Source organism: Candida albicans, chromosome 1 (genome assembly GCF_000182965.3).
Source record: "Candida albicans SC5314 chromosome 1, complete sequence".
Lineage (NCBI taxonomy): Eukaryota > Fungi > Ascomycota > Pichiomycetes > Serinales > Debaryomycetaceae > Candida > Candida albicans.
In genome coordinates this window covers 842,675-857,905 of record NC_032089.1, presented here as the reverse complement: position 1 = coordinate 857,905, position 15,231 = coordinate 842,675, and the positions used below count along the sequence as shown (strand labels likewise).

The 15,231-nt window shown below is 31.8% G+C and overlaps 8 protein-coding genes across 8 annotated transcripts; 5 read left to right on the top strand and 3 right to left on the bottom strand. All coding sequences in view use genetic code 12, as the record gives it.

Moving 5' to 3' along the window:
- Positions 1–10: 10 nt before the first annotated feature.
- MAD2 (spindle checkpoint protein) lies at positions 11–655 on the bottom strand (the record flags this gene model as incomplete). The annotated part of the gene is made up of 1 exon (XM_708552.1): positions 11–655. One exon carries the CDS (start codon positions 653–655, stop codon positions 11–13), a length of 645 nt encoding a protein of 214 aa, XP_713645.1.
- A 203-nt stretch (positions 656–858) lies between these two features.
- Positions 859–2,049, top strand: BET4 (Rab geranylgeranyltransferase; the record flags this gene model as incomplete). The annotated part of the gene is made up of 2 exons (XM_019475090.1): positions 859–861; positions 946–2,049. The coding sequence occupies 2 exons, from the start codon at positions 859–861 to the stop codon at positions 2,047–2,049; spliced, it is 1,107 nt and encodes a 368-aa protein (XP_019330635.1).
- Positions 2,050–2,196: 147 nt separating this feature from the next.
- Positions 2,197–3,963, bottom strand: IFI3 (Ifi3p; the record flags this gene model as incomplete). The annotated part of the gene is made up of 1 exon (XM_708550.2): positions 2,197–3,963. One exon carries the CDS (start codon positions 3,961–3,963, stop codon positions 2,197–2,199), a length of 1,767 nt encoding a protein of 588 aa, XP_713643.2.
- Positions 3,964–5,678: 1,715 nt separating this feature from the next.
- Positions 5,679–6,110, top strand: MFALPHA (mating pheromone alpha; the record flags this gene model as incomplete). The annotated part of the gene is made up of 1 exon (XM_706882.1): positions 5,679–6,110. One exon carries the CDS (start codon positions 5,679–5,681, stop codon positions 6,108–6,110), a length of 432 nt encoding a protein of 143 aa, XP_711975.1.
- Positions 6,111–6,935: 825 nt separating this feature from the next.
- On the top strand, positions 6,936–9,098 carry CAALFM_C104040CA (RNA-binding RNA processing protein; the record flags this gene model as incomplete). Its single annotated transcript, XM_706880.2, has 1 exon — positions 6,936–9,098. One exon carries the CDS (start codon positions 6,936–6,938, stop codon positions 9,096–9,098), a length of 2,163 nt encoding a protein of 720 aa, XP_711973.2.
- A 62-nt stretch (positions 9,099–9,160) lies between these two features.
- CAALFM_C104030WA (aspartate--tRNA ligase) lies at positions 9,161–11,257 on the bottom strand (the record flags this gene model as incomplete). Its single annotated transcript, XM_706879.2, has 1 exon — positions 9,161–11,257. One exon carries the CDS (start codon positions 11,255–11,257, stop codon positions 9,161–9,163), a length of 2,097 nt encoding a protein of 698 aa, XP_711972.2.
- An 865-nt stretch (positions 11,258–12,122) lies between these two features.
- On the top strand, positions 12,123–13,136 carry CSH1 (Csh1p; the record flags this gene model as incomplete). The annotated part of the gene is made up of 1 exon (XM_706878.1): positions 12,123–13,136. One exon carries the CDS (start codon positions 12,123–12,125, stop codon positions 13,134–13,136), a length of 1,014 nt encoding a protein of 337 aa, XP_711971.1.
- Positions 13,137–14,103: 967 nt separating this feature from the next.
- Positions 14,104–15,138, top strand: CAALFM_C104010CA (uncharacterized protein; the record flags this gene model as incomplete). The annotated part of the gene is made up of 1 exon (XM_704925.2): positions 14,104–15,138. One exon carries the CDS (start codon positions 14,104–14,106, stop codon positions 15,136–15,138), a length of 1,035 nt encoding a protein of 344 aa, XP_710017.2.
- Positions 15,139–15,231: the final 93 nt, after the last annotated feature.

Genomic DNA, 15,231 nt, shown 5'->3' with positions numbered 1-15,231 from the left:
TAACCATAGTTTATTCATATTTATAACTGACTGATGTACCTACTTGATGTATATCTGTACTAAATGAAGTAAATTTCACATTATCAACATTATCACCATCTAGTACCTTCCCATCACCTTGAGTATCACACCATTCAATGGGGACCGATGTATTAGGATCAGTATATACTAATACATTAAATGTATATTCATCATCATCTTTTAAAACTGGTAAATATGAAACCAGACTAGTAATTTGTCGTATAATTGTTCTTATTTCCTTTTGTATTTCTTGACGTGATTTCCCAACTCCATCACCATCACCATCACCATTTTCGGTGGTTTCTTCTTGATCTTTCGTTTCAATGTTAAATTCCCATCGTTCAATATTTTCTAAATTTGTTTTAGATACAATAACAATTATAAATTTTGACATTAATGAACCATAAATCCATTTTTTAATTTGTTTCATAATATTATTGATATATTTTTGTACATCATAATCATCATTTATAACCATTGGTAAATCATATTTTTTAACGGTGACAAAATCTTCTTGAGGATATATACCTCTTTGATATAATATTGAATTTAAAGCAAATTCAAAATAATCACATACAATTTTCAGTGATCCTTTAAGAGCTAATTTAGATGATGGTTCTAATGATGATGGCATGATAAGGGGGGAAGGGATAGATAGGGTTGTGTGGAAACTGTTTGATGGAGGAATAATTGTTGTTTTGATTTGATTTATCGCGAAACTGAAAAAAAAAAAAAAATAATATTTAAACCATAAACGATTCTTCTCCTCCTCCTCCTTGTCAAACTTCTTACTCCATTTCTTTTTCAATTGATAACCCTACTAGAAACATTTACAAAATGGTAGGTAATAATCATTAAATTGATCAATTTAATTTATAATACATTTATACTAACATTGAATACGTTTTTTTTAATCTAATCTAGCAACACGGGATTAAACGAGTTAAATTATCTGAAGAAGCAAAACGATTAAAATTAGAAAAAGATCAAATCAAAATTAAAAATTATCGTCAATTAACTGATGAAATTTTTGAATTAAGAGCAAATGAAAATTATTCTGATGAAGCATTAATTAAAACTAATGAATTATTAATTATAAATCCAGAATTTTATACCATTTGGAATTATCGTCGAGAAATATTAATTAATAATTATTCATCATCTAATGACAAAGATGATCAAATTTATGAAGATATTTTAAATCAAGATTTAAATTTTGTACTTGTACAATTAAAAAAATTTCCTAAATGTTATTGGATTTGGAATCATCGTCGTTGGTTATTATTCGAATTAGTTAAACTTGGGAAAGTTAATTGGAAATATGAATTTGGGGTGGTTTCAAAATTATTAGATTTAGATCAAAGAAATTTTCATGGTTGGCATTATCGAAGATTTGTTGTTGAAAATATGGAATTAGAATGTAAAAATGATACCACACTTATCTTAAAGATTAATCTTGATGAATTTAATTATACCACTTTAAAAATTCAAAAAGATTTTCTGAATTTTTCTGCATGGCATAATCGAACTAAATTAATACCTAAAATATATAATTTAATTCAACAACAACAACAAAAAGATGGAAAAATATTTGGTGATCTCCCAGGAATAGAATTATTTCAAAATCCAATATTATTATTGAAAAATGATTTAGAAATGATTAAAACTGGTGTTTATATGAGTCCCGAAGATACGTCGGTTTGGTTATATTTATATTGGTTATTAACTGATGATCTTTTCACAAATGCTTTTAAATCACATCAACAAGATTATATGAATATTTTACATGAACAATTACAATTAATTAATGAAGTTAATGAAATGGAAAAAGAAGATACTGGTCAAGATAATGTTGGATGTTTGAAAAGTATGATTTTTATAAATGCTTTAATTCAAAATGAAAATAATAAACCAGTATTGACTGAACAAGTTAAGAGTTGTTTAAAACAATTAGCCAAAATTGATCCCCTTCGGAAAAATAAATATTTAGATCAACTTGCCGGTAATGCCCCAATTTTTCACCATTAAGAGTATTTAAAGAATAAGAAAAAGTTTCCAGTACTTATTTTGTAAATCCTGAATTAAATTAAATCAATTAAATATGAATATAAATATATGATTCCCATAATCCTAGCCCTAATCAAATTCACCAATGAATTGGCTCAGATTTTTTCTTTAGGTTTCTTGTAATGCAAAATATCTTGAAAATGCACCTTCATAATCATCACCTTCACTTTGAGCAATTCTCTCATCTATTAAATCATCTCTAGCTTCTTTTGCTTGTTCAAACGTCATTGGCCAAGCAGTTCCACCCCCTTTTAAGTCCAACATTTGTTGTTTCAAATTTCCAGGGAACAAATAATCTAAACTAGAATCATCCCACCACTCTTTTTGTTGAGGTGGAACATTATCAGTACTAATGACATTATGATTGTATGGATCAACAATGAAAAAACAAAGGATTTTTCTATGACCAGGCTTAGTTTTATCCTTCAATTCAAATGGATCAACATGATGTTGAAACATATTTGGRAACACAACAACTCTATCCTCTTTAGCTTCAATTCCGCCAATTTCTCTAACCATAACCTCTTCATCTTTTATTCCGAAAATTGTTTCTGTATAAAAATCGTCGCCTTGTTCATAATTAGGATCATCAAATCCGGTTCTGAAAGAAAGTTTTGATTCAGTAATATTCTCAACATCATAATAATACAATACGGTTGCAATAATATCTTCGTTGATTCCACCTTCAACRTGCCATGACCCACCGGCATAAACAGGGTTTATTTCGGGTGTGAGTTCAATATTTRYCAATTTCACAATAACTTTTAAATTCTCAAATGTGGAAAGATCAATTGGTTTATCAAAAACMGGAGCTTGTTCCCATKCAGGAATTAATTCACAAAGATATTTCAGTTTATCCTTTTCAAACTCTTCCATTCTTTCCCAATCATAATCATTGCCTGTTTCTTCTGCTTCACGGTCCAATATCGCATCCAATTCTTCACGTTCTTTATGGTACTCATCAGTGTAAGCATCACTGCCTCTAGGAACTGGAATACGAACAAACTCTTGTGACGCGTATCTGGTCAATACACAATTCAAACCTGGAACAGYGGCATTAAAAATATCACTAATGGAATCATACAAAYYTTTATATTTGATAGGATGTAAATTGTTGATATAAGAGCCAAACTCAAATTTCCCATTTGAATTTTTAGTCATAAGTGCAGGGATCCATTGGAATCGTTTAGAAACACCATATTGATCAACACCAGGTTTTGCATGTTCAATTTGTTCTCCATATTTGACAATTTCTAATTGTCCATTTTTCAAAACTGGGGTTTTATCATATTGAACAATGTATAAAGAAGGATGAACTAAATCAATAACTTGATTGTGAGATCCTGGATGATAGTCAATGTCACTTCCAAATGATTCCACTAATTTTTGAGCTCCAATTGAGAAACTCTTTTTTAAAGTCTCATTGACAGCACCATCAGAGTATGCAATTCTGTAATCACAACCAATTTGAAACGTGTTTAAATCCTTTTCCACATCTTCATACCATTGTAATTCCTTAAACACATAATCAATTATTTGATCTAAATATTTGGTTTTGTCTTGACATTGTTCTTTAATTTYTYGTTTCCATTTAGTAACAATCTCTTCATTCTTGTACTTGGTTTTCCAATCTGGTTTCTCTCTAATTGAATTGGAGATCTCAACTGTCAACCATTCATCTAARCATCTAGGTTCAGGACCAGMATCAGTAAAGGCAGTCCACCATGGGTGTTTGAAAGGAGATCCAATTCTTTGCCATTCAGCGCGTCTTTGCCTTTCCAAATCCTGTAAGTTATCATATTCTTCTTCTTCTTCATCATCATCATCATCAACATATTCATCAGTACTAATAAAAGTAACAATTGGAACTGGCATATTGAATTGACAGTGATTATATCTATTTGAAAACTAGATTCACTTTTTCTTCAATTCAACTTTCTTCTCTTATTATATCCATAACAAACTAAAAAGAACAATATAATTTACCCATTTCTTGGCTTGATTCATATTAGGTTTTTTTTTTGTGGGGAGGGGGGGGGGGGCAGGCGGACTAAGGTTTTAGTTTATATTCAAATCAGGAAATGCACGTGCAATAGAATAAAGTATATAAGAGCAATAACATTAAAAGGGTAATATTCAAATTAAGTGACTTGTATACGTTAATTTCAAACACAGGGGGGGGAAAACAGGCCATTCAAATCAAGAAGCTAACGATGAACAGAACTCGGTTGTTACTATTTTGACAAATTCTTCTCAATTTTATTTGCAAAGGGAAGAAAATAAATTGTTCTATTAAGTTTGTAATCGTTTTGTTAAGCCTATAGTTAGTCTTTAGGACCTTGATCGGGCCGACACCTAAGGTTTCCTGAACAACACTACCGTTCACAAATTATCCCTGTAAATTCTAATTAGACTTTTTTTTAATAAGATAAGATCAAGAAATAGTCCCCGATGGGAGTACACTATCAGTAGAAAGTGAACAAAAACGATGTACAAGTAAAAACTCAGTGTTTCTATTAGAGGTAATCTTATAGTAAACTACAGAGAAGGAGTTGCTAGGACGGTAACAATCATGGACTATACTAAACTACACTTCCACTCATAAAACCCTCGTTTCTTGTAATATTATCATCATTATTGTTATTATTATTTTGGGAGAGCATTTTGTAATAAAATTTGCAACTAGAAAAGAAAATTGACACTCAAAAAATAAACTTTCGATATTCAATAAAAATACTGAATATACCAATTATTATTTAATTTTGTTTCTTTTTTTTATCTTTTATTTTTTTGAAAAATCATTTCATAACCATTCAATATAATACTTGATTCGCTTTTAAAAGACAAAACTGAAACAATAGTCATCAATTAATCTTACAGCGAAGTAGCCACACTGATCAATATGAATTGTGAAACATATGCACCACATTTTCAATTCATTTAATGTTTATTACATTGTTCTGCAAGTGACATTGTGGCCAATGATTAGCAGGTTAAACTATACAAAAGAACATCGTAGAATAAGTTATATATAACATGCATATTCATTGTTTCAAACGCAGTTCATTTATGCACGTCAAGGATAATTTCCTCTTTAGTATCGGTAAGGAACCATGTTAAAAAACAACTCTAAAGATAAACTTTTTAGTACCACTGTGCAATGAAAAAAAAAAAAAAAAAACCCTTTAGATCCCCAAAAACTTGAAAAACCAAAGCCATACTTTTACCAAGAACTCGTTTCTTTTGCGTAATAAATTGACTCTTAAGTAATGATTTCCCCCATTTCAGTATTAGTTTTGTAAAATAAATAAATTAAAAAAAAAGATTATTTGTTACCCAATTTGGCTGCGAAAGGAATTTTGTTGTGAACATTAAGTGGTATACTAACCATACACTGGATAGATAGTAATAAGTATTTTGATTCAAATTTTTCATTAAGACCATCATCTCTTTCAAATGTAGAAATGTATAAATACATTCTATTTGTTTTAACAAATATCATTTAACAAGTTTTTAATTTCAAATCAACAATCACCAACAAACTACTAATCACTCTATAACATCAACTAATTAAATCAACAAAAATAACAATGAAATTTTCCTTAACTTTATTGACTGCTACTATTGCCACTATTGTTGCTGCTGCTCCTGCTCAATACACTGGTCAAGCCATTGACAGTAACCAAGTTGTTGAAATCCCAGAATCTGCCGTTGAAGCCTACTTCCCAATAGATGATGAATTAACTCCTGTCTTTGGAGAAATTGATAACAAACCAGTTATTTTAATTGTTAATGGTACTACTCTTACCTCTGGTGCTAACAATGAAAAAAGAGAAGCTAAGTCTAAAGGTGGTTTCAGACTCACCAATTTCGGATACTTTGAACCTGGTAAAAGAGATGCTAACGCCGATGCTGGATTTAGACTTACTAACTTTGGTTATTTTGAACCAGGTAAAAGAGATGCCAATGCTGAAGCCGGTTTTAGACTTACCAATTTTGGTTATTTTGAACCTGGTAAATAAGTAAGTAAAGAAGATGGAAAGCATACTGAAATCATACTTTTATGTTTGTTTAGATGAATTGGTATGTCTTTTTGGTATTTACTTAAGCTTATTGAAATCCGTTTTCTAAAAAGAAATTGAAAGACCCTTTTTTTATTAATTATTTATCTTTCAATATATTATCATAGTTGTGTTTCATCCTAAATATTGTATTTCATCAAATTGTAGAAATCCCACCTTTAGTCAACCAAACAAAAAGTAAATCAAATACTTAAGCAAATTCAAGCAGTCTTGGAAAACATAAAGTTGTGGCAAGGTAGTAATAAACTGGTTTAAGAATTGTTAAATTGTTATTGTTATGCAATATTTAAAGTTTCTATCTCCATTATTCAAAGATATAAACTATTCTTTACAAATAATGAAAATGTAAAAAAAAAGAAGGTTAAAGTTTTTACTTCTGCATTTGCCTATCTTTTTCTTTTTTCCTCTTCTCTTCTTTATAATTTCATTCTTGATACACAACTGAGGTGAACAGTTTAATACTATTTGGAACCTGAATTAAAAATAACTCATTCACGTACCATAAGCTGGTGATTCACTTGTTAAATCTCTTTCTATTTTTGATCAAAGTCAATTTGCAGCCTAAATTTTATTTTACCTGCATATAAGGAAGGGTGTGTATCTTTTTCAAATTTACTTTTTTTTTTTTTTTCACCTTTATTACACGCATCGCACCGAACTGCACAAAATACTTTCTTGCGAAGAGCATCGAATTTCTCAAAATTTATTATTCAAGTCTTCAATATTAAAGTCCCACTAAGAATCAATAAACCAATACTATCGAATATGGGTAAAACTAAATCTAGAGGGAGAAGAGCTGAGAAGAAGAATAAAAAGAATGAGCCAGGATTTAATGAAGATGTATCAAATTTAGATTCAGATGTAACTATTACAAACCAAGAACCATTATCGTCATCAATGTCTTCAACTTCTGGTATTCCTAATACATTTTTTGGGCTTGTGGATAACAATGAGTTAGATTATTTTAAACAAGCTGAATCCACATTAAACATTAATGCATTTGAAACAGATGAGGAAAGACAAGGATTTATAAATTCAGTATTAGAAGAAGCTCAAGGTAAAGAATTGAAATTGGTGACTAATCAAATTTGTTCTAAATTAATGGAAAGATTAATTTTATTTGCCAATCACAATCAATTAAAGAAGATTTTCAAACAATTCCAAAACCATTTTGTTTCTTTGGCATTTCATAAATATGCATCCCACGTATTAGAGACATTACTTGTAAGATCAGCAGCTTTGATCGAAAAGGAATTGACTCAAACAGACGAAGAAAAACTTGAAGAAGCAGAAGAAGAAGAAGCAGAAGAAGAAGAAGCAGAAGAAGACAGTCTTAATAATGACGTACCAATGGAGGACTTATTTATAAGTATGCTCAATGAATTTAAGCCTCATTTGACTACCATGATAGATCATCTGTATGCTTCACATGTTTTGAGACTCTTAATATTGATTCTTGCTGGGAAAGAATTACCATCATCAGTAACATCAAATTCAACTTTAAGATCGAAAAAATCCAAAATTGCCAGAAAAATGATTGAAATAAAAGATAATGAAGATTTTGATCGTGCTTTTCAAACACCACAATCATTCAAGAATGAATTACGTGAATATTGTCAAACAATAATTGTCGGATTAGACACAAAACTGGCTAGAGAATTGAGTATTCATAAAATCGGATCACCTGTTTTACAATTATTGATTCAAGTTGAAGGATTAGTTGACCGTGAACGTTCATTTTGGCATCTTATATTTGCCAAAGATCTGGAAGGTAAAGATTCCGTAGAGGAATCATTTGTTGAATACTTGTTATCTGAATCAGTGGGATCACATTTCTTAGAATCTATTATAAAAAATGACGGTGCTCGTCCAAAGTATATTGAAAGATTATACAAATTATACATGAAAGATCGAGTATTGAAATTAGCCAAAAGATCAACTACTGGGGTTTATATTATTCAAGCATTATTGTTCAAATTGAAACCAGTGGAAGTTGAATATATTTTGGATCAAATCATTCCAGAATTGGCAGAATTGATATCTATTGCCGAAAACCAAAACTTGGATTTGGCCAATAAGTTAATTGATGCATCGATTTCTCGTGGCAATTATAGACGTGATGAAATCATAAATCAATTATTCATCAAATTTGCTCCAAATTATGATATTGAAAACCCTTCTGACAACACATCTACAGAATTCATAGAGAATATTTTACAACTAACTGGTTCAACATTAGGTAATACAAGAGATGATTGGCCCACTGCCGAAGAAAGAAAACGTGCTTTGTTTTTAGAGAAATTAATGGAATACGATTACAAGTTTGTCATATGTACATGGTTTAACTTTATGGCTTTACCAATTGAAAGATTTGTTCAAATGTGTTTCCATGGAGTGTTTTGTCATGTAGTTGAAAAGGCATTAATTGTTGAACCTGAAGAACCGAAACCTATTCAAATTTTAAGAAAAAGATTACTCAATATTTTCCAAGGTCAAATTGTTGGTCTTGCATGCAATTCATATGGGTCTCATATCGTTGATAGTTTATGGAATTTCACTGTATTGTTACCAATGTACAAAGATAGAATAGCTTCGGAGTTATTAGGCGATTCAAATAAAGTTAAGGAAAGTACTTATGGTAGATTAGTATGGAAAAATTGGGGAATGGAATTGTTTGTACGTAAAAAGTATGATTGGAAAGCATTGATAAAACAACAAGAACAAGAATATTATGGAGAAACTGAAGATTCTACTGAAAAGAGAGCCAAAAAACCAATAGAATTGAAAATGGAAAGATTAGCTGAAGAGAAAAGACGTCAAGAAGAAATGGCTGAAAGAGCTCAAAGTGGATATACCAAACGTAAGTTGGAAGAAGCTACAGGAACTGCTTCCGAAAAGAAACAAAAGCTTAGAGGACGTAGACGTTGAACATAAATATAGCCTTAAAGTATGTACAAGTATATTAATAGTCTATGTGCATCGTATTTTATCTAGTTTTTTGTAGTTATAAAATATTCATTGAGCGTTGCCTCTTTCACTCCTGTAGGACTCTCTACTACTGGATCAACTCCTGATTGGTTCTTTGGAAATGCTATTACATCTCTAATACTAGTGGATCCCATCAACATAGCACACAATCTATCAAATCCTAATGCCAAACCAGCATGTGGAGGACAACCCATACTCAATGCTTTCAATAAATGGCCGAACAATTGTTGGAAATTTGAAATTTGTAAAATCTCTTCAAAAATGTATTGCTGCAATGCAGGATCATGTATTCTTCTTGAACCACCACCAACTTCAACTCCATTTATGACCAAATCGTAATGTTCACCACGTACTTTCAAAGGATCAGACTCCAACAAATCATAATCTTCAATCTTTGCCATAGTGAATGGATGATGTGTGGATTCAAATTTTTTAAAGTTATAAACTGGATATTTAGGTTTAGAGCTTTCTTCCGTAACATGAGAAGTCTGCCCAGATTCCTCCACTGGGTTAAATAATGGGAAATTAACAACCCATGACCCAACCACTATATCATTACGATCATAATCAACACTTAATTGGCCATTTTCCATGACAATAGGACGCTGCCATTTATGTGGGAATTCTTCTATCGCCAATTGTCTGAATTTTCCTAATGGTGTTGGATTTTCATATGGGAATTTTGCTCTTGTAGACACGGCAAGAATATCACCTGGTTGTAAATTTAACAACTCCTGCAATTTGCTTTCATCAAATGTGTTGGTAGTGGCTATTATATTTGCATCAATTAATTTTTTGAAATAACCGAATGTGTCGTCATTTCTTTGAATTGCCCATACATAAGGTCTTCTAGATGAAAAGTTATGATCATCAATAAAACTTTTAGGTAATTTATATTTACCGGAAGAAGCATCGAATGCTCCTTTCAAAACACAGACTTCCACAACTGGGAAATCAGCATTTTCTTTAGCAATAAAAAAATCTTCAAGACTGATGAATGACAAGTTTGATCTTAAATCAGGTTTATCAATTCCATATTTAACTAAAACGTCAATATAGTTTAATTTACCAAATTGTAAAGATTCTCCAACCTCAGCAAGATCAGCTTCTACCAAAAAACCTTCATCGTTTACTTTATACGTGAGTTTACCACCAACTTTATTCCAAACATTATGAATCACATCTTCTACAACAATCCCAACTTGATCAGAATTATTCACAAAACTCATTTCCAAATCAATTTGAGTAAATTCCGGTTGTCTATCAGATCGCAAATCCTCATCTCTAAAGCATTTAGCTACTTGGAAATACCGAGTGAAACCAGAACTCATCAAAATTTGCTTATACTGTTGAGGTGATTGTGGTAATGCATAAAATTTATTAAAAGATCTTGTTGGCACCAAGAATTCACGTGCCCCCTCTGGAGTCGACTTGAATAATAACGGGGTTTCAATTTCAACAAATTCGTGGTTTTTAATGAAAATATCTCGAATAAGTCTTGCTGCTTCACTCCTTAATCTAAGAGACTTTTGATAATATGGTGTTCTTAATTGCAAATATCTAAATTGAGGTGGGATATCCTGAGGATTGTTATGTTTTAACTTGTCCAATTGAGCAGCATCTAAATTAGATGAGTTTAGTATTTGAAAATTTTCAACAACCAATTCCCATTGTTGCTCTTTACCCAGTTTAGATTCTTTAGGTTGAATAAAACCACTCACACTGACTGAATCCTCAACAGTTAATTTTTTCATCAACTCAAATATAGATGGTTCAGTATATTTCGGAGTTGCCAATAATTGGATTTCATCACCATTGGTATCTCTTAAAAATGCAAATCCTAACGTGGGCCTTATTCTTGACTTTCTATGTACATGACCATTTAAAGTTACTTTAATTTGTTGTTTATTTAAATATTTTTCAATGTTGGAATCAATTGATTTTATAGTATGAGTAGCTGATGGGAAATCAAATTTAGCTAAAGTTGATGCTTTATCAGGGAGTGTGGAATAGTATCTAACACCATGTTGTTGTATTCTTGATAGTATTTTGAGCATAACTATTGTGTGATCTCGAGATACAACATTAAAAGAAAGCATCGACGTATTGTGCGGTGGTTGAAAACTTGACTGTTGGATTTGTTAATGGGGACGCACACACTAAACCAAATCTCTGTGCAATGTGAATCAAATAGTTACCATTTAACATATATTGTTATTCTGTAACTTCAAGTTCAACAAAGCTTGATTCCACTAAAGAAATGTACCACATTTAATACAATTTAATTATAAAAGACTGCTCTTTAACGTAATAGTATTAATACAATTCCCTTGTTTTTTGAAAAAAGCTTTACAACAGTCTATCACATGACATATTCAATTAGACGGATCAACAACAAAGATTACGGAATGCCATCAACTGTTGTGAGAAACTTGGTACTATAGTATAGAGAACATTCAAGCTTGGTGTTGTTATAGATGATTTGATTAATAATGTAAAAAATTGAAAGCAAATACATCGGTTTGTCGGATAATATCGTTTCTGTATCCTATGTATGAAACCGACGGAAGGGTGGAAACTTTAGTACGATAATTGTTCCGATAACCACCACTGTTGGCAATAAATGCCTTACGGGAGAAATACTGCCTGTTCTTGCTCCAAAATTAGTACGTGGGCAGAGGGCAGAGAGAAACCCTTGTGGCTGTGTGTCCAAGTGGCTAATTCTATAATAAGATAATTGCTCTGGTTTCGGAATATTAACAAATTGGGAAATTGCCGCATAAATAGTCAAGTTTTACCGAACTTGCTAACCTCCCTTATCCCTTTCAAGGAGATTATAAATAGAGATGAAAAATCTCTCATCAATTGAAGGATAGTTCCAAATTTCATCATTAAAAACAACTACAAATAACTACAACTTAACTTTAACTAAAAAAAAAAAACAGGTCAATCGATAAATCAAGAATGGTCACCAGATTAGGTAAATCTGGTTTGAAGGTCAACACTGTTGCTGTCGGTACTATGAGATTGGGATCCAGTTGGAGAGGTTTTAATGGTGACATCGACGAGTGTTTGAAAATTTTGAAATTTTGTTATGACAACGGGTTCCGTACTTTCGATACTGCTGATACTTACTCAAATGGTAAATCTGAAGAGTTGTTGGGTTTATTCATCAAGAAATACAATATTCCACGTGAACGAATTGTCATTTTAACCAAATGCTACTTCTCAGTCAAAGACGACGCAGAAGACAGTTCACTTGAAATTGATCCAATTGACTATATGAACGGTAAAGGATTGAGTAGAAAGCATATCTTAGCCGCAGCTGAAGCTTCCGTTAAACGTTTGGGAACATATATTGATGTGTTGCAAATTCATCGTTTAGACCATGAAGTCACATATGAAGAAGTTATGCGTTCTTTAAATGATGTTGTTGAACAAGGATTGGCAAGATATATTGGTGCCTCATCTATGAAAACATGGGAATTTGTTGAGTTGCAAAATGTTGCTAAAGCAAATGGTTGGCACCAATTCATCTCCATGCAAAGTCACTATTCTTTATTGTACCGTGAGGACGAGAGAGAATTGAATGACTATTGTAAGAAGAATAGTATTGGATTAATCCCTTGGTCTCCAAACGGTGGTGGTGTTTTGTGTCGTCCATTCGACTCTGAAAAAACTAAGCAGTTCTTAGACAACAAGCAATGGTCAAGTTTATTTGGATTAGAAAATGTCAGAGACGCAGATAAGATTATCGTCGATAGAGTTAAAGAGTTGAGTGTTAAATACAATGCATCTATGATGCAAGTTTCATTGGCATGGTGTATTTCTAAAGGTGTGATTCCAATTGCCGGTGTCTCCAAATTTGAGCAAGCTGAAGAATTGGTTGGTATTTTCAAAGTCAACTTAACTGAAGATGATATCAAATATCTTGAAGAGCCATATCACGCCAAAGACTTGGCAAGAGTTGCTGCTTAAGTGTGTTATGTAGTTTAGCTTTGCTAATCGTTTATCTTTATTAGGTCTAGATATGAATTACAAAATACATGTGTATCTTGCCATTTTATATACAAATAAGATCTATCTTGGCTTAAGAACTATATTGAGCTCGAGGTTTAATGACCAAAAAAACTAAGTGATTCATAAGGAAAGGAACACCAGAAATTTACAAATAATTATGTAGTTTGTATAAAATATAGGTTAAAAATTGATAATGTAATATTACCGTTTAATATAACTATCAGTCCTGAAAAATGCATTCAAACCAAAGTGGTCTCTCATTCCATTTGTTGAAACTGAAATATATTCAAAAAGATGAAATTACATTAACGAAATAATTTGTCAAAAAAACGCCCATAATCAAAATCAAGTGAAAAAGATATTGTAACTGAAACCCAGCCTTAAGCTTTTTTGTAGAGTTTTAACTGACTTCTTGCAGAATGGCATCAAAAACTATTTTGAGTGTACACAACAATTTAACTGCGAATAGTTGTAAATAGTTTGAATAAGATCACCTTTGGTGTTGACTGATAAAGCGATTTTTCAGTCACTGGCATCTCTGGCGGGAAGAGGGAATGGAAGAAAATAAAAAAATATTCCGACAACCGTTTAGTGTTTAGGTAAGTTTACGTACGGAAAAATGAATTCTAACCGTGCCGTTTCTCGGAAGTTTGCACTTGGCCGCGGGGAAAACAATTAACATAGTAAATAAAACCCACAAGGTAGTTTGTATGCGGGAAATATACAAAATAGGAAATCACCGAATAAACTTTAAAGTTTCGTCAAACTTCCACCCTTCGTTGATCCTTTGTCCTTTTTTGAAAGTATAAATAGGGGGGGGAAGATCCATAATTCTTCGAAAGAAAAGTTATCAATCTTTTTTTTATTATTCTTATAAATAATAATAACCAACAATCACAAAAAAATCCAAACTTCTAACCAAAATATGTCAATTGATAAATCTAAATTAGTCACTAGATTGGGAAAATCTGGTTTGAAAGTTAACACCATCGCCATTGGTACTATGAGATTAGGATCTAGCTGGATGGGATTCAATGGTGATATTGATGAATGTTTAAAAATTTTGAAATTCTGTTATGACAATGGATTCCGTACTTTTGATACCGCAGATGCTTATTCCAATGGTAAATCTGAAGAATTGTTAGGATTGTTTATTAAAAAGTATGATATCCCACGTGAAAGAATTGTTATTTTAACTAAATGCTATTTCCCAGTTAAAGATACTACTGAAGAAGGTATGGGTGAGGTTGATGAAGTTGATTTCATGAATGGCAAGGGATTAAGTAGAAAACATATTTTGGCTGCAGCTGAGGCATCTGTCAAGCGTTTGGGTACCTATATTGATGTCTTACAAATACATCGTTTAGATCGTGACGTTACATACGAAGAAATCATGCATTCATTGAATGACGTTGTTGAAAAAGGGTGGGCAAGATATATTGGTGCTTCCTCAATGAAGACTTGGGAATTCATTGAATTACAAAATGTTGCTAAAGCCAATGGATGGCATCAGTTTATTTCAATGCAAAGTCATTATTCCTTGTTATATCGTGAAGATGACAGAGAGTTAAACGATTACTGCAAAAAACACGGAATCGGATTGATGCCATGGTCTCCAAATGCCGGGGGCGTGTTATGTCGTCCATTTGACTCTGACAAGAATAAAAAATTTTTTGAAAACAAGCAATGGGCAAGTATTTATGGTTTAGATAATGTCAACGACAATGACAAAGCTATTGTTAACAGAGTTGAAGAATTGAGTATCAAATATAATGTTTCAATGATGCATGTCTCTTTAGCATGGTGTATTGCTAAAGGAGTTGTCCCAATTGCCGGTGTATCTAAATTTGAACAAGCTGAAGACTTAGTTGGCATTTACAAAGTTAATTTGACTGAAGAAGATATCAAATATCTTGACGAACCTTACCATGCTAAGGATTTGGCACCACTTCTTGATTAAGTTTGATATACTGATACAAAAATTTGTTTACAATATGTTTAGAAGTACATAATTAGTTACATTTGTTTTTTAACTAAATATTTGAAAAGAATA